The following is a 23,633-nucleotide window of genomic DNA, read 5'->3' as shown; positions in this document are numbered from 1 at the left end:
CCGGCCCGGCCCGGCCCCGCCCGCGCGTCGGTGCCGGTGCCGCCGTTCCCCGAGCGCCTCCGCGCCCCCCGCGGCCGGGGCCTGCCGGCAGCCGCCTTGCGCCCTGCCGGCCGCCGGGGGAGAGCGGCCCCCGCCGGCGGCGGCTCGGCGCCCGGGGGGAGCCGGCCCTCGGCGGCGCCTCGGGAAGGTTCGCGGGCTGCGGCGGCGGGGGCGCGATGGCCTCGGCGGGGGCCGGCGGGGGCCGGCGGCGGGAGCGGGCGCGGGGCCCGGGCAGCCTCGTGTCGGGCAGCCCGTCCCCGGGCAGCCCGTCCCCGGGCAGCCCCCCCCGCCCGCGGTCCCCCGGCCGGGGCCACCTCCGCCCTCGGCGCCGCGGGCCGTGCGGCTCGCCTGGCCGCCGGCAGCGGTCCGCGGGCCCGCGCCGGGAGCTGCGTCCGTGTCGGCAGCGGGGTGAGGTTCGGCCCTGGCCCCCTCGCGGGGCCGGGCCCCGGGCCCCGGGCCCCGGGCGCCGGGGCCAGCCCGAGCGGAGCTGCGGGGTGGAGGTGAGCATCCGTGTTCCTTCTCCCGTGGCAGAGCCCGCCTGCGCGAGCGAGGACGAGGAGAGCGAGGAGGAAGAGAGAGGTGGGTCCCGCCGGCCCCGCGAGGCAGCGCTGGTCCTTGTCCCCCGGGGCCTGTGCGCAGGCCGCAGGGCCAGCGCCCCCGGGGCCGGGCTGGGTGAGCGGCGCCTCCCGGAGCCTCGGCAGCAGGTGAGGGAGACGGGGTGCCGGGCTGCCGTGAACTCCGGCCGGGTTCCTCGGGACTGAGGTGGGTTGTGGCGAGTACGCGGGAGTTAGGCGAAGAGCCGCCGGTGTCGGGGTGCCGGGGTCGGTAGGGGGGCGTCTGGCTGGAGGAGCCCGTGTTTGTGGGAAGGGGGGCCCGAGGGGAGGCTTTTCCTAACCACCTGGGGTTGTCACGAGCTCACCCCTTTTCCAGTGGACTTGGCAGAAAGCTCCTTGCTGAACAAGCTGATCCACACGTCCCTCGTGGAGTCCAGCCATCACGTGGAGATCCTGCAGCAGGACCCCAACTCGCCTCTCTACTCCGTGAAAACCTTTGAAGAGCTGCGCCTGTGAGTAGGCGGCAGCCCCCGACGCAGGCGGGCGTTGGAGTTGCCTGTGGGCGCCGTTCCCCGTTCTCTGTGAAATGGTGCCTTTTGATGCTTTTGGACAGGAAGCAGGAGCTCTTGCAGGGGGTTTACACCATGGGCTTCAACAGGCCGTCCAAAATCCAGGAGACGGCTCTGCCGATGATGCTGGCACATCCGTGAGTACCAAGGCCGCACGGCTGAGCGAAGCGCTACCACCGTCTTGGCTCCCTTGAGGCATCGCGGCGTCGGGGTGCCGGTGCAGGGGTGCCAAACCTTTGCGCCCAACTAAGCAGCCTTTGCCTTGCAGGCCCCAAAATCTGATTGCACAGAGCCAGTCAGGGACAGGGAAAACGGCAGCTTTTGTGTTGGCGATGTTGAGCAGAGTTAATGGTGCTGAGAGGTACCCGCAGGTAATGTAGGAAGGGGAAAGCCCATACGGCAGGGGTTTGCCTGCACCCTCAAGCTGCTGTCTGTGGACAGAGCTCTGGTTTTGTCCCCGTCTCTACGGTTTTCTGTCGGCTGTGGCCGCTGTAGTGGGATGGTAAACAGCCAGGTAGCGTCCCTGCGGCAGGCAGGTCGGAGAGAAAGCTCAGGAGTGGATGGATCTGCCAGCTAAAGGAAGGTACTTTTTCTTGGTAGCAGTGGATTTAGCCAGGCCGTAGATAGCCTGAATTTATGTTTTGAGGAGCATCCAGCCAACTTTGACAAGCACGTGCGGAGACTCCAGCTGTTTCCTGTGACTTGCGCTAGTTTCTGGTGTCGTAAAAGCTCCCGTGAAGGCAAGTCCCCTCTCTGGGTTCAGAATCACCTACGCAAGCTGGTTACTGCACTTAAAAGTCTCGAATCTCAAGCATTCTGTGTAATTTAAACTCTCAGTTGAAAGCTGGACACAGAAACAAGCGGCACTGTGCCTCAGGAAACAAATTTCCCTAGCAAAAATCACGGGATCCCAGAATGGGCGAGGTTGGCAGGGCCCTCTGAAGATCATCTAGTCCGAACCCTCCTGCTGAGCAGGGTCACCTAGAGCACACTGCGCAGGACGGCATCCAGGCGGGTTTTGAAGTCTCCAAAGAAGGAGACTCCACACCCTCTCTGGGCAGCCTGTTCTAGTGCTCTGTCACCCTCACCGTAGAGAAAGGACCTCTCCTGGTAGTTACCTCGAGTCCTTTCTGCCTAGCTGCCTTCAGCTGTATTCCCATCTTCCAAACCTGCAAATGTGACTGCCGTTGCTGATCCCTCTGCAGATTTGAAAGAGTTTAGCGGTGAGATTTTAGCATGCTGAGCGTTCCGTTCCTTTGAAACGCCTTCTCATTTGCACGGGGCATGCCATGCCAGGGGCGCTGTCTACTTTTAAAAGATGTGGCTCTTGTCTGACAGCTCTCTTACCTCTCTAAGTGCCTCTGCTTGGCTCCAACCTACGAGCTGGCCCTGCAGATTGGACATGTGATCGAGAAGATGGGGCAGTTTTGTGCCGACATCAGGGTTACGTACGCTGTCCAGGGAAACAGAGGTGAGTCCAGCCGTGCTGAGCAGAGTTGCGGGCAGTGTAACAGTCCTGTAAGGAACTAGCGGGATGCTGTGAGAGCTGTGAACTCCCAGGAGCTGTGCGGAGCTCTGAAGGCACATGAAACAGTGTGTGAATTCCCGTGCCTTCTAAGGAGTCATTCTCGTGAGCACTGTCTCCTTTCAGAGGTGGGGCACCCCTTTTGCTGGTTTCCACCCCACAAGGCCGCAGGGAAGCGTCAGCCCTGCTTGATGGCTACCTGCAGTTTTAAGCTCCCGAGCTCCGCTTTGCGATGACCCCCTCAAAGGCATCGCTAGGCAGTCAGAAGCTGAAGCAACAGGGTGGGAACCATGCTCAAGCAGCCAGAACATAGCAGAGTTTGAGTCCGTATCTCACTGGAAAGTACCCTGCTCATTCCCAGCCAGGCGTGTGTGGCCGAGGAACGTACTGCTCCTTGTACGGAGGTATTCTGATACGATTTCTCCTCCTGCAGTTCTGCCAGGCGCCGTGCTGGAGGAGCAGATTGTCATCGGGACTCCTGGGACGATGCTGGACTGGTGTTTCAAACGGAGAGTGGTGAACGTGAAGAGAATCAGCCTGTTTGTGCTGGATGAAGCGGACGTAATGATCGACCATCAGGGCTTCTCGTACCAAAGCATTCGCATTCAGAGGTGAATACCAGTGTTGGCTTGTGTCCTGACACAAGCAGACATAGTCAAATGCCGTGTTTCTAGATGCCCTTAGATACATTGGGTAGAGAAAGAAAGAGAGCAAGAGAGACAGGAAAAGACAGAGACAGAGGGAGAGAGAGAGAGAGAAAGAAAACCACTTTGTATGCAAGAAGCTACAAAACCAGGGAGCCAAAGGAATTGTCTCTGACTACAGCATCCCTTGGATGTCCTTGGCCAGTCCGTGCTTTGCTCCTGATCAGAACGTAGACAAGTAAATCCTCCTTACCCGCTTTTTCGTGTTTGCTCAGCTTTGAGCAAATGAGCCACCAAACCAGCCGAATAAACAGGGAAAGAGCATCCCTTTGATGCAGAAGGCTTTTGCTGATGTGAGAATGAGCTCTTTCTTGCACGTGGGCAGGCTCTGGTCTGCTTAGTCCTGGGATGTGGCTTTCTTCAAAACTGTAGCCGTTAGATGAATAGGAAGATTTTCAGGTCACTTTAACTTCCCTTGAGCTGATACATCACTGGGTTTGGGATTCCAGTTCTCTTTCATGTTTCCGAGTGCTCTTTAATGCTTTCATAAATGACTTGGGTGCAGGACTAGAAGCTATCCTAAGGAAGTAGTACACAACGCTCTCAGGAACGTGGTCTGGTGTTTGGGTGGACCTGTGTGGAGCTAGGAGTTGGACTCGATGATCCTGGTGGGTCGTTTTGAACTCAGGATATTCTGTGATACGGTGCGTTGCGTTGAAGGCGGCACAAACGAAATAGCTTGAAATAGCCTTTCTTCAGGGCGTGGTGCAGGTTAATGAGGACTTCTGGGCAGCAGGCTGCTCTGCCAGGCAGGGTCAGTGGTTGACCCTCAGCGTCCCACTGCCCAGGCTGACGGGAGCTGCAGTTCCCTGGTGACAGAGGCAGTGAGAGAGATGAGTGTCACACCCAGCCCTTCCCAGCTCCTCCGTGTGCTCAGCTGAGCTGGATATGTTTGCGGTGCTGGAGAAAAGCACCTTGTGGCTAGCAGCTAGCTACTCCTTTTTAAAGGAAAACTGTTTTTAGATGGTCTGGGTTTATCCCTTCTGGCTGAAATGCAGGTGGAAAAAGTTCTCCTTAGAGGAGTGTCCCATACAGCTGAGCTCTGCTAAAGGCATGCTAAAGGTTCTTCCTTGGGCTCTCTTTGGCATGATGTAGGGAGTGGGTTTACCAGTTTCAAAGGCTTTCTGCTGCTGTTCTTTCAAACTGGATGCATTCAAAGTATTGTCAGCAGTCCGAGGAAACAGGAAGTTGGTAACTCAGATCCTGTTACAAGCCACTGCAAGTCAAACCTCAGGCTGGAACTCTTCAGGTTCTTGCTCCGTAACGGGGCTTAATGTCTCTGAAGCTCAGATGGAGATGGCTCTTTAGCAGCCGTGTTTTATTTGGTGTTCCTTTGAATACAACCAAAGCTGGCCTGGATAAAAGCACATTCACAAAAGACTCGCTTTATCCGTTATTGAAATGTAAGGTTTTTCAAAGTCTTTGTCCGTCCGCTTTCATAGGTGATGGATGGCTTTGAATTGTGGCTAAAAAACTCTGCGGGCCATGAAGGTCTTTACAGAGGGAATGACAGGGCTTGAAACGTAGCTAGAGAATCAGGGGATACGGGGAACTGTCCTTGGCACGTGCAAGTGCTGTGTGTGAGCGGTGTCTGCAGGTCCAAAGAAGGAGGCCAAGCGTTAACTGGGTGTTTTTTCCTCCGTTTGTAGCTAGCCTTTTGGAATAATAATACTGCAAATGCAGAACAGCTTATTTCGACAGGCCTCTTCCATAGAGCTGACTCGTGTTGGAGTGCTGCGCTGTGCTGTGGCGCGTGAGGAATGGCCCTCTCCTGAGGAATGGCCCTCTCCGGACGGGGGAATCCCCTTGTTTCCAGAGCGTGTTGATCCAGGGGTCCTTGCAGCATGCCTCAGGGCTAACAAGTCCTTCTTCTGCTCTAGGGCTTTACCTAGGGGCTGCCAAATGCTGCTTTTCTCCGCAACCTTCAAGGAAACGGTGTGGAATTTTGCAATGCAAATTGTCTCCAACCCCATCATAATAAAGCTCCGTCAGGAAGAGCTCACCCTGAGCAACATCAGGCAGTACTACTTTGTGTGCAGGAACAGAGAGGAGAAGTACGAGGCCCTGTGCAACATCTACGGCAGCATCACCGTTGGCCAGGCTATGATATTCTGCCAGGTAAAGCAGCTAGCTTGCCGGGGGAGAGTGGTGGTGTCCTTGCAGTCAGTGGTATGTAAACGATCCGTCTTACAGCGTGGCCTCAGTACTTGTGCCGAGACCATCAAAAGGAGGGAGCAGATGGAAGGGAGGGATGGGAAGCACGTGGACAGCATTTAAAGGACGGCCCTTCTGGCACAGCCTGCCGTTAGATTGGCTGGAGCTGAGCGTGAAAGCGCGGGCACTCTGACTTGCAGCGAGTGCAGCCTTTAAAAGAGGTGTTTTAACAGCCTCTCTCGTGACGGTTGGGATCGCGTTTGCCTGGCTTCCACAGGGAGCGTTGCGTAGAAAACATACTGTGTTTCCTTGCCGTTTGCGCTTTGTGTCCTGACAAGGGCTTCCTGCTCGTCTGCGTCCCTTTGGTCTTCTTTTGAGGCTCTGCCTGTTAAAAAGCAGCAGGGTCTCAACTGAAAGGAGCAGGGGATTTAGGGGAAGCATACCAGTGAAGAATTGGCAGCGACTGAGAGGAGCAGCAGCAGAGCTGCTGCAAAAGCTCCTCCTGCCTCTCCCACACATGTAGACTCGCAGGAGTGCGGACTGGCTGTTGGTGGAGATGAGCAAGGACGGGCACAAGGTCGCCATGCTGACGGCAGAGTTGACCATAGTGCAGAGGGCCAATGTGATTCAGAGGTTCCGCGATGGGAAGGAGAAGGTCCTCATCACCACGAACGTCTGTGCTAGAGGTACCGTATCCTGAAAAGCAACACCCTCGCAGCGTCTGCAGCGTGGGAATCCCCTTGCTTTGCCCCATGGCCCATCAGCTGGCAGGGGACACATGATGCTGCTTCGTTTCTGGTGACACGAACCGTGCTCCGTGGCCTCTAGGTCTTTGGTTGCCTTGACACGTCATTGCTGTGTGCGCTGCAGAGCCAGGGCTGACTGCTTTATCCTGCAAGTGCTCAGGCAATGGACTGGCCCCGATCTGGGGGCAGGGGATTGCTTTCAGAGCTGTAGGAGCCTGGTTGCGAGAAACCTCTCTGTCTTTCAGGGATTGATGTGGCACAAGTCACCATAGTGGTGAACTTCAGCCTCCCTGTTAATCAGCAAAAAGAGCTGGATTTTGAGACCTACCTGCACCGCATTGGGCGAACGGGCCGCTTTGGGAAGAAGGGCATTGCCTTCAACATGGTGGAAAGGCAGAGCACGTACCTCGTGCACAGTATAGAGGAGCATTTCCGTGAGTATCCTTGTGCCAGCTCTGTGGTGCTGCAAAGAGCTAAGGGACACGTGGATGAGAAGTGCACTGGGAAGCGTTAAGGGATGTCAGGAGTGTGGCCCCCTCTTGCAGCCGCTCTGGCCCGGGACCCCCATGCCTGGCTGCTGAAGCACAGCACAGGCCAGTACAGACCAGTACGGTCCTTGCGGGCTGCTGGAGCCCCGCCTGGTGCCCGGGCACCTGGGGTCTCTGGCCAGGCTGAGGGATGCATCTGCCACTTTACCCTCTGCAGGCTCAGTCAGCAGTGTCACTGAACGCGTGTCCCTGAGACAAACACGCACAGACACACGCAAAGATGCAGACACAGACACACAGACACAGAAGCGCACACAAATCCCCTTCTCCTCGTCGGCTGGCAGAGAGGGATGGTCACTAGTGCAAGCACACACATGCACTTCCAGGGTCCAAAGGCACACATGTGTTTGTGGGTCCGCAAGCACCATCAGAGCCCCTCTGCTCCCCTAGTGTCCCTGACCAGACCCCTGCCCTCTGACAGCTCCCCTGCTCGCTGGCTGGTCCAGCCTGATACTCGCACGGACCCCACACATGCACCTGGTGCCCTGGCCTGGACCTGAGGGACCCCACAGTCACTAGCTGGCCCAGGCTGAAGTTTGCAGCTGAATACACACACACACGCCATGCCCGCACAGTCTGTAGAAGGTACCGATGCTCCCCTCTGCCCCAGAAGCTGTCACTTGGAGTTCATGTACACGCACACACACTCACAGTCACGCCGGTTCCCCCCCAGCAGATGATTTTTTGGATGCACGCCATCCCCGGCCCAGTGGCTGGGAGTTGAAGAACCGCGCTTGCTCCAGTATGTGCAGTGAGACCCCTGCACTGGCTGCAGTAGGTGGCAGCAGAGGCCAGCGGCAGCCTTGTCCCTGTCTGACTGCAGGAGTTGGCACCACTTTTCATTCACACGCAGGTCTCGCCAGCAGCTGTCCTCCTTGCTGTATGCATGCACGTGCACACACACACACACACACACGCACACCAGGGCTTGAGTGTGAGAGCACAGAGAGACAGAAGTGGAAAAGATTTAAGTGCACACACACACACACACACACGCACACCAGGGACTGAGTGTGAGAGCACAGAGAGACGGAAGTGGGAAAAGATTTAAGCAGGTGTAAGACTACAAGACAGACCGTGGCAATCAGTCTCGGGGCCAAACCAAATAAGCACACCGACTGGCCCATTTCACGTGCAACTGGCCGCTTCTATACCCTTTCCTGCTTACCCCCTCTTTGCTCCTCCCATCTCCCTTTCCTGCCACACGCCCTTTCACGAGTTTGTACAGCCCTGCCAGTTCCCACAGCCCTTCCAGTCCAGGTCCCCCTGGCTCACAGCGTTACGAGTTATAAAGTGCAGGTTGTTCTTCTGGGAAGCAGCACCCATAGTTTCTCGATAGCCCACCAATTAGTGTGAGTGGTGAGGTTCGTTTCTTGTCATTGTCTCATTTGTTTTGTCAGGTCTGTGTCTCCGCGTGTTTTGTTTCTGGTTTCCCCCTTTTGCCATGTTTCCCGGTTGCCGAGGTCCTTGGTCGGATAACCTCTCTGGAATAAACGTTCTGAGCTCTGTCAGTCAGTGTGACTGACCAGTTTGGGTTCCCATCACTACTTCACTTATCATGTGTCGGTCAGGTTTGTGTCTGTTGTGCTCTCTCAAAGTCTGATTATCGCTTGAACTCCACAGAGTGGAAATGCCATGCTGAGCAGTTTGGGTAGCTTTTCAGCCCAGAGCGAGGTTAGCACGTGCCCTCAGCCAGGAAGCGGTATCCCAGAGGTGGCCTGAGATGGCTGGAATGTGTGTCAGCTCTAATCCAGCGTGTCCTGCTGCGAAAGGCACAGGCAGGAGCAGGCCTGTGGTAGTGTGGTGGTGTAGTCGCTGTTGCTCTGGGGCCCACGTGTATCTGTACTGGGTTTGATGCAAACAGCCGGGCAGGTTTCTAACCTGCCACCTCTGGACACGTGCTGAAGAGCTCACAGCTTGTTTTACCTCATCTGTGGAAGGCAGAGCCGAGAGCCCTGGGCATTGCTCCCAGGGTTTGCCGCTGCCAGCAGCCCCAGAGCAGCAGTGCTTTGCCTTTGCCAACTCCTGGGCAGCCGTACTTGGCAGGCACTGACATGTATTTTCTTTCTTCAGAGACCGAGATCAAGAGGCTTGACCCAGATGACATGGATGAGCTGGAGCAGCTGGACGACTGAGCAAAATGTCAGGATTTGCTCCAGTGAATCCAAGTTTTGGTTTAACATGGATGGGAAATGGATGGGAAAATTTCCCAGTTTTCTTCAAAGTTCCCGAAGATGCTTGGTTTTGTTGTGATGTTTTACAAGACGGGAAGAAGAGAGGGGAGCGGGGGGAGAGTGGGGGGGAAGACACGCACGACCCTCAGCCCTCAAAATTTTGGAATTCTTGTGATTGTTTTTCTGGAAATAAAACTTGCGTGGTTTGTCTCTGAGGTTTTTATAGCCATAACTCTGCACATCATGAAGAATCACCTGAAAGCAGAACATGCAGGGGCTTAACAACATGGACCTGTTGGAGCAAGTCCAGAGGAGGGCCACGAGGATGATCATAGGGCTGGAGCATCTCTCTGATAAAGACAGACTGAGAGAGCTGGGGCTGTTGAGCCTGGAAAAGAGAAGGGTCTGGGGAGACCCTACAGCAGCCTTCTAGTACCTAATGGGGGGGCCACAAGGAAGCTGGAAAGGGAGTCTCTCAGGGAGTGTAGTGACAGGAAAAGGAGCAATGGATTTCAGTTAAAAGGGTAGGTTTGGATTAGCTCTTAGGAAGAAGTTCTTACACTGAGGGTGACGAGGCCCTGGAGCGGGTTGTCCAGAGAAGTGGTTCGTGCCCTCCACCCCGCAAACAGGTGTTCAAGTGTTCAAGGCCAGGGCTGTGAGCAACCTGATCTAGCGGGAGGTGTCCCTGTCCATGACGAGGGAGTTGGAACTGGGTAATCTGTAAGGTTCCTTCCAACTGAAACCATTCTGTGATCTTAGGATTGTATGATCTCCCAGTGAGACTGGGAGACATGAAGAACAAGTGGTGCCAGCCCTTTGGGCACTGGGTATTTGAAAGAGACGGTGTAGGAAATGGTTATTACACGGGCTTTAGTGAGCACCATGCAAAAAGAGCACAGTTTGGGATGAAGACAGGACATGAGAGACACTGGTTCAGAGACCTCCATCATCTGCCAAGCTCTGGGGAGGCCCGTGATTTCTTTCCCCGGAGTCTTGGGACTGCTGGAGCATTCAAAGCCCCACGTGGGGCTGGACCTTCCCCCTGCCCTTGGGCACTGTGATGCACCAGTAGAGGGGTGCCCAGGGTTTCTTCCAGATTCTGAGTCTAATCAAGCAATCACTGATTGAAACATAAATCAAGTAAAAACGTGAAGGGATTTAAAAAAAAAAAAGTTGGAAATATCCCTCCAGTAAGGGTTTCCACCAAATGCCCCTACCGTGCTTGAACTGCACCAGGTCAAATCTCATCTTCCCTGGCAGTTGGCATCAGGGGCCTCCCCGTTGATGGGTGGACTGCTGGTGTGCGGGCAGCTGATGGCGAGTCTGAGTCCTCAGCAAGAGCACATGGGTCCTTCTTTTATGCCTTTTCTTATGCCCTGTGCACAACCCTGTCAAAACAACTAAACGTGAATCTGGTGCTCACGATGAGCTTGTGCTGCTGCACATGTTCCACTTAGAATCAAGGAACTGTAGCATATCCCAGGTTGAAAGGGCTCCACGACGATCATCAAACGCAACTCTTGACTCCACACAGGACCACCCAAAAATCAAACCATATGTGTGTGAGTATTGTCCAAATCCTTCTTGAACTCTGGCAGGCTTGGTGCCGTGACCACTTCCCCTGGGGAGCCTGTTCCAGTGCCTGCCCACCCTCTCCATGAAGAATCTTTCCCTAACACCCAACCTGAACCTGCCCTGACAGCTCCACGCCGCTCCCTCAGGCCCTGTCACTGTCACCAGAGAGAAGAGATGAGCGCCTGCCCCTCCACTACGCCTTGTGAGGAAGCTGTAGACAAAACCAAATGAGCTCAGCTGCTCCTCGCATGTCTTCCCCTCTAGACCCTTCACCATCTTTGTTGCTTTCCTTTGGACACATTGTGAGAGGGGTTGCAATGACATCGGCCAGCTGTACCAGAGCACCCTGGGATGAATCCCCTCAGGCCCCATAGACTTCTGTGCATCCAGCTGGAGCAACAAATCCCTCACAAGTTGAGGGTTGGCTGGGAGTTTCTTGCTCCCACCATCACGGTCCTTCAACACAGGGCCCCAGGTGTCCCAAGGCCCGTATTCGGTGTTGAAAACAGAGGCAAAGAAGACATTAAATGTCTGCCTTGTCTGTGACCCTATTTGTGAGGTGCCTCATCTCATCGAGTAATAGACCAATGTTACCTCTAGTCCTCCTTTTGGTGTTGACATACTTTAAAAAGCCCTTTTTGTTGCCCCCCACAGTACTGGCCAGCTTCAACTCTAACTGAGTTTTGGCCGCACAGCTTTTCTCCTTCCCATGGCACACAGCATTTCTGTAGTCCTCCCTTGTCACCTGAACTTGCTTCCAGTGTCCATAGACTTTCCTTTCCCGCCTAAGCTATAGAAGAAGATCCCTGCTCAGCCAAGCCAGCATTCTGCCCCGCTTGTTTAACACCCAACGCTTTGGAATCACCTGCTCCTGTGCTCTCAAGCGACGGCTCTTAAAAAGTAACCAGCACTGATGGACCCTGACACCTTCAGAAAGAGGTTCCCAGGGGACCTTATGAAGTGGTTAATAGCCTGACGTCTGTTCTCCTCATATCCAAGGATGAAGTTTTGAGGGGAGTTTTTCTCCTATTGCCAAAGATTTTAAACTCAACTACTTCATGGTCACTTTGGCCAAGACAGCCACCAATCGCCACTTTACACAAGAGACCCTCTCTGTTTACAAACAACAAATCGAGGAGGCACCTTTCCCCGTAGCACCTGTGCCAAGAAGTTATCTTCAGTGTGTGTTAGGGATTTCCTGGACCTGTTTGTATGGACAGTTGGTATTCCCAGTTAATGTCTGTGAAGTTGAAGTCACCCATAAGGACCAGGTTAGCTGATCTAGAGACATCCCTTGATAATCTGTGTGACCTTCAAGTTCCCAGTCTTCATACCTATTGTATAAGGGCACCTGAGAAGGCGAGGTAGGGAGGGAGGGGATTTGCTTGCTGCCCTGACGAGAAAATTTCTTCCGTTCCCCCTTATTCCGCAGTCAACCCCTTGATGAGTCAAGCTCATCATGGACTTAAGTCTATCCTGTTTGCTCAAGCAGTCCCTCACCCGATGAACCTCAACCAAGGTTAACTCTTTTATTGTGTAAGTCTTTTCTTTTATTCTATAAGTATTTGGGGGAAATTTGTGTGCTGTCTTTGGAAAGGAAGAAGATTTTCAGAGTCGGGCTGGGATGCTGTTACAGGGACACAAATGCCTTCTGTCACAAACACTGTACCAGCACAGGCACCTCCACCTGCAGCTCCCTCACTGCGCCACACTGTCCATGGTGCCCAAGCGGGCTGAAGCCAGCCTTGCCCCACTCCTCCCCTTTGTGTCCCCTCGCTGCTCTGCACTGCCTCAGGGTTGTTGTCCTGGTGGGTCTGGAGGTGCTGGCCTGTGTGGAGACTGGGAGGTCCCACGGCTGCAAGGAGGCTCTGCTGTGGCTGGAGATCATCCTGCTTGCGCTGGGTGGCCCAGGGGAACAGCAGCCCTTTGCTGTGGGTGGGAGACAAGTGCCAGGGCCGGGCTGGGGCTGCCCGGTGAGCTTGCAGGAGCGCAGAAGAAGGGATGGCTTTTGTGAAGGTCTCTGGCTGCTGGAGCAGCAGAGATGGAGCAGAAGGCTGCACTAGACCCAGGCCCAGGTCTGCAGGCTGCTTCCAGCCCTGTTGGTCACAAGCAAAATGCGTGTGCAGGGAGGGGAGGCAGGGACTGGCTATGCTGGAAGAAGTGCAGGTTTGGCACCTGACTGCTCTCCCCTAGAACAGACCTGAATTCACCTGAAGTCTGAATTCACTTGAAGTCTGAATTCACCTAAGTCTATTCTCCCCCAGACCCGCATCCAGGTCTAGGGCCCTAGCACAAGAAGGATGTGGATCTGTTAGAATGGGCCACAAAGTTGATCAGAGGGCTGGAGCACCTTTCCTGCGAAGACAGGCTGAGGGAGCTGGAGCTGTTCAGTCTACAGAACAGAAGGCTTCGGGGTGCCCTTATTGCAGCTTCTCAATACTTAAAGGGTCTTATAAAAAAGATGAGAGAAACTTTTTGCCTGGCCAGATAGTGACGAGACAAGCGGAATGGTTTTAAACTAAAAGAGGGGAGATTTAGATCAGAGGTTAGGAGAAAATTTTTCACTCAGAAGGTGGTGAGACACTGGCACATGCTGCACAGAAAAGCTGTGGATGCTCCATACCTGGAGATGTTCAAGACCTGGTTGGATGAGGCCCTGAGCAACCTGATCTAGTGTGTTGCATCCCTGACCATGGCAGGGGGTTTGGAACTAGATGATCTTTAAGGTCCTTTCCAACCCTTGCCATTCTATAATTCTGTGACATACCTCATGGAAGGGTGCAAAGAGGATGGAAACAGGCTTTTATCACTGGTGATCAGTGATAGGAGAAGAGGCAGTGAGCACAAACTGAAATAGAGGAGGCTCCCACTGATGATCAGAAAACACGTTTTTACTATGGTGGTGACCAAGCACTGGCAGAGGATGCCCAGAGATGTTGTGAATATCTGTCCTTGGAGATATTCAAACGCTGCCTGAACATGATCCTGGGCAACTGGATCTATGCTTGAGCAGGGGGCTTGGACCATATGCTGTCCAGAGGTCCCGTCAAACCTCTACCATTCTGTGATTCTGTGAGTTTCTTCAATTGTACCTTTCCAATTCTCTCCCTTGTCCCACTGGCAGTGACTTATCAGCTGTTACGGTGTTTTTTGCTGTCTGGTGTTAACCCAGAACAGGATCTCTTTAAGAATTCACCGTAAAAGAGATATGCTGACGGTAGCACAAGTTTGGCCATGTAAAAACAAACAAAAAAAAACCCTACAACAACAAAAAAAGAGTTAGGAGTAACATGGGCAGTCCTAGGCAGGGAGGATTCTTTTGGGAGCACCAGGATCTGTTTGATAAACTAAAATTACTTTTTCTGTTGGTGCACCCATGACTATAACAGAAATTTTCAGAAAATGTTAAAAAACAAAAAAGAAAGTACAAGTAATTTAAAGAAACAATTTAAAGCAAAGAAATTGCACTATTTCACTTTCTATCTTTTACAAATCCTTGCATTCATATCCTTCTTGTTTTGCTTTGGTTCAATGTGGCTGGTCTTTCTGAGGATTTTGTGTTGTGTTTTGTTGGTGTCATGTTTTCATTTGTCATGTTTCTAATGACTGGGTGTTGTGGTTTAACCCTGGCAGGCAGACATTGTTCCCATTTTTAAGAAGGGCAAGAAGGAGGATCTGGGGATCTAGAGACTGGACAGCTTCCCCTCAGTCCCTGGAAAGGTGATGGAGCAAAGCCTCCTGAAGAACTTTTCCCAAGCTTATGAAAGAAAGATTTGAAAGAACCACCAAGAGGAAATGGAAACCATGCCTGAACAGCCTGATTGCCTGCTTTGATGAAATGAGTGGCTCTGTGCACAAGGAGAAGAGAGTGCTCTTCTGAACTATCACCTGATCAAGGTCTTGCCACTTGGTTCTAAGGGTCTACACTAGATCAGTGGGCCGTAGGCAGGTGGAAAATCCATTTGACTATCAGGCCAAAATAATATCATCAATAGTGCAAAGTGCAACTGGCAGCCAGTTCCTAGCAGCATCTCTCCACGAACAACTTTTGGGGCAACATGGTTGTTTTGGTTTTGTTTAATACACTGGTGTCCAGGGGGATTCTCAGTGATGTTTTTGTTTGAAAATGAAAGTAGGAAAGTGGTTTCCAGAGCTGGGGTGGGATGCTGCTACAGGGACACAGATGTCTTCAGTTACAGGCAAACAAACACCTGGTGCCAGTGTAGATGCCCTGCAACCCTCTGCCCAGTTTCCATCTACAGTTCCTGAAGGGCCATGGCAGACAACTGTGGCATGGAGCTACTGAGGTCTGCCTGAAAAGTTGAAGAACATCTTTCAGCATTTTATAGAAATATAAAGAGTTATTTACTAGCTGAAATGATTGAACCATCTTAATAAAATTACAATGTTTATCCATCATGCCAAAATGAGAATTTCCAGGAAGAGTATCAAGAAATCTTGATCTCCTCCTGTAACTTCCTTACCATTATTTTCTGCCTATCATAATATGTATTTAATTTCTCTAATCTTTCATATATTTTCACTTATCCAGACAAAATGACCATTTCTAAAGTAATCTTTTCAGCAGCCAATGTGTACATAAGCACTTTCCATTGTTCTTCATTTTTCCCCCTGCCCTTATTCTCTGTTCATTCTGATAACTCTCCAGTTGCCACTTTAAACTTCAGGAAGTTAAAAGATTGCCCTGTCTTTATGTAGTCCATTTGTCTCTTTAGCCAATTCGTTAACTGTGTTTATATTTAACATTTCATATCTACCTATTTAAAACATTTCTTATAAGATTACCTCTTGTGGAAGCTTCACTGGATACAGCTTGGACCTAGCATAGAGTTGTGGAGTATATTTTATTGTTTATTAAACTTTACCGTATTTCATTTTGGTTTTTATTTTTTTTCTTCATCTTGGAAACCATCCTTCAAACCAGTGTCCCAACTCACCACTCTTATTGTCCTGTCACCTGACCAGACAGAGGTAACCTCACCATGATCTTCAAAGCCTACTGCTGTCCACTCATGTACTCAGGCAGAATGGACAAGACAACCCATGTCCAAGTCTTCTTTCCTGCATGGGCCTACCAGGTACTTGGGTGGGAGGGTGGAGGAGGTGGGGTGTCTCACAATCAATGTACCAACCAGGTTTCTGTCTCTGGCCCATTAGAGACCAGGTAGATGTGAGCCTGTCGTGTTAAGGTGTGTAGCCAATTAACCGTTATGGGTCCGGTCGGATTCAGAGTACTGAACTATCATGGTCACAGATTCACCAATAACATATTTACTGATGTGGGTCTGGTCAGACTGAACTATCGCAGTCACGGACTCACCAACAGTGTAACACACCCTTACGTATGTCATCACGCGGCACTTGCAGGGCAACCAGGCGATCAGGCCCAGTCAGCATGGGTTTATGAAAGGTAGGTCCTGCTTGACGAACCTGATCTCCTTCTATGACCAAGTGATGCACTTGGTGGATGAGGGGAAGGCTGTGCATGTGATCTACCTTGACTTCAGTAAGGCTTTTGACACTGTTTCCCACAACATTCTCCTCAAGAAACTGGCTGCTCGTGGCTTGGACTGGCGTACGCTTTGTTGGGTTAAAAACTGGCTGGATGGCCGGGCCCAAAGAGTTGTGGTGAATGGAGCCAAATCCAGTTGGAGGCCGGTTACTAGTGGAGTCCCCCAGGGCTCAGTGCTGGGGCCGGTCCTCTTTAATATCTTTATCAATGACCTGGATGAGGGGATCGAGTGCACCCTCAGTAAGTTTGCAGACAACACCAAGTTAGGTGCGTGTGTCGATCTGCTCGAGGGAAGGAAGGCTCTGCAGGAGGATCTGGATAGGCTGGACCGATGGGCTGAGGTCAACTGCATGAAGTTCAACAAGGCCAAGTGCCGGATCCTGCATCTGGGGCGTAACAACCCCAAGCAGCGCTACAGGCTGGGAGATGAGTGGTTGGAAAGCTGCCTGGCGGAGAAGGACCTGGGAGTGCTGGTTGATAGGCAGCTGAATATGAGCCAGCAGTGTGCTCAGGTGGCCAAGAAGGCCAACAGCATCCTGGCTTGTATAAGAAGCAGTGTGGCCAGCACGTCTGAGGTGACTGTCCCCCTGTACTCGGCTCTGGTGAGGCCGCACCTCGAGTACTGTGTTCAGTTTTGGGCCCCTCGCTACAAGAGGGACATGGAGGTGCTTGAGGGAGTCCAGAGAAGGGCAACGAAGCTGGTGAGGGGTCTGGAGAACAAGTCTTGTGAGGAGCGGCTGAGGGAGCTGGGATTGTTTAGCCTGGAGAAGAGGAGGCTCAGGGGAGACCTCATCGCTCTCTATAGGTACCTTAAAGGAGGCTGTAGAGAGGTGGGGGTTGGTCTATTCTCCCACGTGCCTGGTGACAGGATGAGGGGGAATGGGCTAAAGTTGCGCCAGGGGAGGTTTAGGTTGGATGTTAGGAAGAACTTCTTTACTGAAAGGGTTGTTAGGCACTGGAATGGACTGCCCAGGGAGGTGGTTGAGTCACCATCCCTGGAGGTCTTTAAAAGACGTTTAGATGTAGCCCTTAGTGATATGGTTTAGTGTAGGACTTGTTAGTGTTAGGGCTGAGGTTGGACTAGATGATCTTGGAGGTCTCTTCCAACCTAGACAATTCTGTGATTCTGTGAAAAGTTCACTGGAGTACAGCATTTTTCAAAAACATGACAGGTCATTGGCTCAGGGTAGCAAAAGTGCAGCTTATCGGTCTCGGTGTGCACAAGAACAATCGAGTCCCCACCCGGTCTCAGCCTAGCCGTGGTGTCTCCACTCCACTCTACACTTCATACTGTTCCTTAGAGCCAGCACACCAGGTTCCCCCAGTGCGATAGCATCTAAGGTTGGAAGCCTAGGGAACGCTCAAGTAATGCAGCTACGCCCTACCCTGAAAGCCTCTTCAATGCTGTACATTTTCTTTAAAATATGAATATTAGTTTAATTTTCCTAGTCACTTTAGGCAGTTACTCCACAGAGCCTGTATAAATATTTCACAGCACAGAGGATGAGCTACCAGCTGCTTCAGAAAGAAGTAGTCTCATAGCCCCTTTCCCAGCCACATTCCTGCTGATGATCTGTCAACTCCAGAGGCAGAAATGAACTCACAGTCGCATTCACAGCTGTACCAGATTATGAGTTTCTGAGGCACAACTGACTTCATAATAACATACCCACCTGGCTCCCTCCTTGTGGCCCAGCAGCTGAATAGATAAAAGCAAGCTGATTGTAACACCAGAAGCATTGTTGGCCTGTCAGCTTCTCTGATGGACAGGAGAAAGCTATGCCTGTCGTGTAAGGTACAAGGGCAGGAGTGGCTATCACTATTCAAACCAAATGGATATTGGTGGTCTATCAATTCCTTACACACAGCTGAGATCACATATACATACACCAGCCATGTGCCTGAAGGTGGCCTATCATGTATTTAGGCAGAAGTGACCTCACAGCCACCTTCACCACCACGTGGCTCCTGCTGGCCCATGAGGTCCTGAGGCACTACTGTCCTGTTGTCAAGTCAGGTTAGGGTCTAGTGATTAGAGCTCACCTTTGGGGGTTAGGGACTAGGCAAAGGTTTAGGGGCTGGTTTGGTGTTCTGCTTAGGGTGCCTGGTCACTATTTAGGGTATGAACTAGCTTTGTGGGTTGGGGTTTTGTGTAGGGCTGGGGCGAGGGCTAGGGATAAGGCTGACCTTTCATTGCTAGGAATAAAGGCTAGGATTAAGGGTGAGCCATGGGGTAAAACTAAGAGGTTATGGGTTTGGGCTTCAAGAAATGCTCTGAGGTTAAGGATTAGATCAGTGGATTCCTGTCAAGGTGAGGGGTAGCATTTAGGGAAAGAGGTAGGGCTCAATGTTATTGATTAGGGATGGTGCAAGGGTGTATTATGAATGGTTTCACAGTCAGTGTTGCAGCTGCCTCATACCTGAACCCCTCCTACCTCTTCAAAATCTTTTATTTCTGTTGGTCAAGCTCTTCTTCACTCCCCCGTACCTCCCATCTCTCTTTTCCCAGCTTCCATTGGCCTCCCGTAATGTGTCACCCTGTTGGGGGCAGCTTTCTGATGGCCTTTATGACCTCAGAGGCTCTGCCTCCCTGCTGTTGGCCAGCCAGGGGCTGGGACAGAAGTGACCTCACAGCCAGCATCCACAGGGCTACAAGGAGCTGTTGTGCTCAGGAGGCCTCTTCCCAGCCCCCCCAGCAGCAGTGGGTGCAGGGGATGCCCTGCACAATCGCTCAGGTACTCTGCCTGCCAACCAGCTCATGTTGCAGAAGGCCTCCCCCACGTCCCACCCACATTCCACCTACTCGCACCTCACTCAGGCAGTATCTCTGTAAACCTCCATTGGCAGCGACAGGCTCATGCACTCCTGGCAGACAGAGACCTGAAACGCTGCATCTTTGGGGAGGCACTCGGTCTGGGTTCCCAGAGACTTTTTGGCAAGTGCTTTAGAGAGTGTGTGCCAACTGGTGGTGTGACCATGGCTGGGATTGCTTTCTGGGAGGTACCTGGTAGGTGAGATGGTCTATGGAGTAGATGTCAGTTGCTGCTCCCCTATCCATCCAGGTTCTGTAACTCCCTCGTAGAAGGCCACCAGGCACAATCTGCCCTTCGTGAAGCCATGTTGGCTGTTGCCAGTCACCTCCTTATTTTCCACCTGCCTCAGCATAGTTTCCAGGAGGATCTGCTCTGTGATCTTGCCAGGCACAGAGATAAGACTGACTGGCCGTTAGTGTAGATGCACTTCAGGCCTGTCTGGACGATAACGGAGATGCACTACAGGCCTGACTGCACATTAGTGTAAATGCACTTCAGTTGGGCTAGCGACCCCCCCCCCCCCCCCCCCCCCACCTTTTTAGGGAATTAGGGAGAAGCTCTAAGTCCTGCATGACCGTTCCTGGCCACTTCTGTGATTTCTAACCTGTCAATGTCCCTTGGGCCTTTGCTGCTGCATGGTTCTGCATCCCCTACCTCAACCGGGATGGCAGACCAATGGACCTTGTTAGCCCACCGTCCCATAACCATTGTCATACCACCCCCAGCCTTGTCTCTGTCAAGCCTGGTTTTACTCCTTTCCCCCTTCAAATCTAGTTTAAAGCCCTGTCACTGCGTCCTGCCAACTCTTGAAAGAAACCAAAGACCCCCTTAGAGACAAGTGAACCCCTCCATTGCCAGCAGGCCTGGTGTCTTGTAAAATGACCTGTGATCAAAAAAAACCAAAGTTCTGCCACTGACACCAGGCTCTGAGCCAGCTATTGTTTTGCTGGCTCTTCCTGTTATTGCGTACAGACGGAGGGATAGAGGAGAACACTGTATGTGCTCCACAGTCTTTTAACCAGATGTCCCAAGGCCCTGAAGTCAATTTTATTTGCCCTTAGGTAAGGAAGTAGGCCCCAGAAAAGTACTGTCCCCCCTCTTCAGGATCCTCTTTTCTGACCGTATCTTCTCTCGTTGGTGTGATAACACTCGTTTTCTGCCAGGTGTTTGAGACATCATTCTTTTGTAGCTTTTCAGTCTCTTACACCCATGGAGAGGACCAGGGTGAAGCAGGCAGTGCCCCTGCAGACCACTGGGTACCGTGTTGGGGTACATCTCCACTCTGCAGCCCCTGGAGGAGCTCATACCGAAGCAGGTGGATCTGGCCTGAAGGAGGCTGCAGCCCATGGTTATCCACACAGGAGCAGGCCCCTGGCTGGACCTGACTTCCACGAAGAGGAGTCCGTGGTGGAGCAGGTGATCTGGTGGGAGCTGCCACACGTGGAGGAGGCGTGCTGGAGCCACCTGCTCCTGAAGGACTTCACCCTGTATTACAGACACATATTGGAGCAGTTCTTGAAGAACAGCAGTCTGTGGGAGGTCCACCTAGGGTCGGTTCATGAAAGCCTGCATCCCTTGAGAGGCACACTGCACTGGAGGATGGGAAGCAGGTGAGTTGGCGATCTCCCTGTCCTTTTCTTAACTCATGAGGTGTTGTTTTTTGATGCTGTTGTTATTAGCTTTGTTGTTGTTGTTGGTTGGTTGGTTAGGTTTGTTTTCTGTTGTTGTTGTTCTGTTTCTTTTTTACTGTATTTTCTCTGTCTGTCCTGAGGAGCAGAGTGAGAGAGAAGCATGGTGGTGCTTAGTTACCTACCAGTGCTAAACGGCCACCACTCCATACAACAGCCTGTGCAATGGGGGTACTCAGTGCGGGGCTGCAAAAACACCTGTGAAGCCAGGAGTGCTGGGCCCCTGCGGAAGAAAGCAGTGCCCATCACAGAGTGGGGAAGAGGACCTAGGGATACGGGCTGTCTGTCCGCACTCCTCTCCTGCCCCCTCTCCAAATGGGGGCTGGTTTTCACACAGTGCTCCACAGGCCTCTGCAGCAGCCTGCTTCCATCGGTCCCTCCCAAACAGAGGTGCACCAAGGTCTGGCACCAGCTGCTCCTCATCTCTATCTCTTCCAGGTGGATGCTCAAGGAAATCCTCCACTGGGGAGAGGTCCCAGGCTACCAGGCCTCCAGTCCTTCCCTCAAGCTTAGCACTGGTGCTGCCAGAGAAGACCCAGGTGTCTGGGTGCTAGCAGATGAAGGTGGACCTGGACCACACACACACACAAGACACACAGAGCAGAGTTTTGCTGGAGGGCTTTATTGATCATTAGAGGAAAATGGTCCAGGGCTCCCACGGCATCAGGTCGGTGCATCCAGGGCTGATCATCTCCTCATGCCACTGGAGGGGGTGAGGACAGGGGGGTCCACATCATGTCTTCTCCTGAAAGACACAGCCCAAAATATGACCCCCCAAAGTCCACTGGGACAAGAGAGAAGCTTTGTCCCTATGGGATTTCTCTCAAAGGACCGAGGGAATGAGAAGTGTTGGGAGCAGGCAGCCCCTACACAGCAGGACCTGGGTCCCCCGGCTATGCTTACAGCACCTGCAGACCCTCTCCCATATCTGCGGTGTCCCTGGGCTGCCTGTATGGCACCCAGAGTCCTGCCTGTCCCTTACAGAGACCCTCCTGGTCTGTATAGATCTGTGGAGCACAAGGGAAAGTTTGGGGATGGCATTTCCCAGGTCCCTCCCGAGCAGGTCGTGGGCAGTCCCTTTAACCCACACCCAGACCCGGACCCTGACACCCAATTCCCCAAGGACTCCGGGTTCTGACAGGGTCACCTGGCAGCCCCTGTGGGGCTCCTACTCACCTAGGCATGGAGCTCTGCAGCCAGGCGTCTCTTGCGCAAGGCCTTTTCGATCGTGTTCAAGGCAGGCTGGGGAGAAAGGGAGTGTTAGGGCCAAACTGGGTTGTACTGGTAGGCAGGGGAAGGCAAGGAGGGCTCTAGGGAAAGGGACCTCCAGGGAAAATTCTGGCGGTGCTTGAGCGAGTATTGCGGGGCCGTGGCGTATACTGGGACACATTGGGGCGCACTGGAGCGCCTCGGGCAAGGCAAGGGAAGGCCTGCGGCCTGCAGAACTCGGGGTGCCTCCCAGAGCCCCCTTCTCCTGCACATTGTCCACCTGCAGCAGGAGGGAGCCCACGAGAGACCTGGTAGGTCACAGGGATGTCCCCACATGCCATGAGGAATGAGAAGGGACAGCACAACGCTCCGCTTGCCCAGCCTGGCCAACCCCAGGGTCACCCCGCTACTCACTGACACGGCAACATCTTCATTTGCTGTCAGATCAACATCTGCCGCGTCCTAGGGAAGAAAAGCCATGAGGCGGTCGTGAATGGAGCTCGGTGGGGGTGGGGTGGGGTTGGGTTGTGGGGTTGGGTAGTCCCAGGTTTTTGCTGTCCACCCCTCCCCTTGGCTTGGTGCGGGTGCTCCCCATAGCCTCACTGCTCCTAAGGCTTCTCTGGGATGTCTGTCCATGCAGGGACACCAGTGTTGGGGATGGGGGACAAGGAGAGTGTGGGGAATTTGGGTACCCAAAGGGAGGGGGTTAGAGACTTTGCCAGCCCCTTGCTTGGCAAAGGGAGAAGCAAAGCAAGGAGGTTTGAGGCTCACCACTGCGGGTTTCTTTTGCAAGAGAGTTGACAGCTGTCAGCTGGGGGAGGTATCCCAGCCCAGTCTGGCCAGAGAGCTCTGGAAGGTCACCTCTTTGGGGTCCTATTGCCCAGAGTGAGACCTGAGGGGCCACGTGAGCACTTACCACCTGGTCCAAGGCCACCACAGATGATTCAGGGGGCTGAAGAGCCACCCGTACCTGGAGGGAGAGGAGCAAGAGAAGGTATGAAAGAGACCCGGGCACCCAGGCACGGACCCACATTGCGCTGAGGCCCCAGTGTGCAAAGAGGGCAAAGTACGCCTGGCCTTGCTGCAGCCCACCCCCACCTCCAGCCTTCAGCCTGTGCCCGTGATGGGGGGCTCACCTGCGCATCTGCCGGGTGGCACAGGACGGCGATGAGCAGGGCCACACTGAGCACAGCGACCTTCATCTTCCTCTGTGGTCTGGTGAGTCTTGAGTGAAGCAGGAGAAGGTGAGGGGCAAGATTTATTCCTGCCAGGGCTCCTCCTGTCTCCCCGAAGAGCCTCCGGGGCAAAGCTGGGTTTGGCAGGGACACCAGTCCTGGCAACGAGCCCAGCCCTGGCACAGACTGACCCCCGTCCCGGCACTCAGCCAGCCACCTTCCCTGGCACCAGGCCAGCTTCCTGCGTGGGGCAGCTCCATGGGGCAGCTCCATCCAGGCATCAGGGGGTGAGGGGCAGTGCCTCACCTCCTACCGGTCGGTCTGCCTGTGCCCCCCACCTGCCTCTGCCTCATTTCTGCCTGTCCAGTCAAACCCCCAGGGCTCCCCATGCGCCAGTATCTTGCCTCAGAGCGGGGCTCTCCAAGCACCGTTGTCCCTGGCACTTTTCCAGGCCCTTGGAGAAAGAGGAGACTGGACTCAGTGCAGTTCTTGGGCTGGCAGGAACTGTGGGAACTGGGGACACTGGAAGGTGGTGGTGGGGTTTAGAGGCATGATCAACGGCACTCTTGGGGAACTGGGAAACAGAGGGCGCTGGCAGTAGGGGCACTGAGCAGCACTGAAAATGAG

The 23,633-nt window shown here is 53.3% G+C and overlaps 2 protein-coding genes across 5 annotated transcripts; one reads left to right on the top strand and one right to left on the bottom strand.

Annotated features, from left to right (window-relative positions):
- The first annotated feature begins 210 nt into the window (after positions 1–210).
- On the top strand, positions 211–9,244 carry LOC308184369 (ATP-dependent RNA helicase DDX25-like). 4 transcript variants are annotated; one of them, XM_080571425.1, is made up of 11 exons: positions 211–447; positions 571–618; positions 970–1,105; positions 1,207–1,299; positions 1,431–1,533; positions 2,501–2,633; positions 3,121–3,298; positions 5,272–5,509; positions 6,069–6,231; positions 6,537–6,725; positions 8,913–9,244. In XM_080571425.1, exons 1-11 carry the CDS (start codon positions 216–218, stop codon positions 8,972–8,974), a joined length of 1,575 nt encoding a protein of 524 aa, XP_080427551.1. In that variant the 5' UTR covers positions 211–215; the 3' UTR covers positions 8,975–9,244. The 4 variants fall into 4 exon arrangements, with proteins under 4 accessions (XP_080427551.1, XP_080427552.1, XP_080427549.1 ...); XM_080571426.1 differs by having other exon boundaries at positions 2,519–2,633; positions 8,913–9,242; XM_080571423.1 differs by lacking the exon at positions 8,913–9,244 and adding an exon at positions 8,240–8,903.
- Positions 9,245–21,228: 11,984 nt separating this feature from the next.
- LOC308184372 (uncharacterized protein) lies at positions 21,229–23,398 on the bottom strand. Its single transcript, XM_080571429.1, has 5 exons — positions 22,968–23,398; positions 22,748–22,801; positions 22,246–22,293; positions 21,799–21,864; positions 21,229–21,367 (listed from the first exon to the last, which is right to left on the bottom strand). The coding sequence occupies exons 1-4, from the start codon at positions 23,277–23,279 to the stop codon at positions 21,799–21,801; spliced, it is 480 nt and encodes a 159-aa protein (XP_080427555.1). The 5' UTR covers positions 23,280–23,398; the 3' UTR covers positions 21,229–21,367.
- Between the last annotated feature and the right edge of the window lie 235 nt (positions 23,399–23,633).

This window comes from Anser brachyrhynchus, assembly GCF_964034855.1.
Source record: "Anser brachyrhynchus genome assembly, chromosome: 31".
NCBI lineage: Eukaryota > Metazoa > Chordata > Aves > Anseriformes > Anatidae > Anser > Anser brachyrhynchus.
The sequence above is the reverse complement of the archived record's forward strand: the minus strand, read 5'-3'. Positions and strand labels throughout refer to the sequence as shown.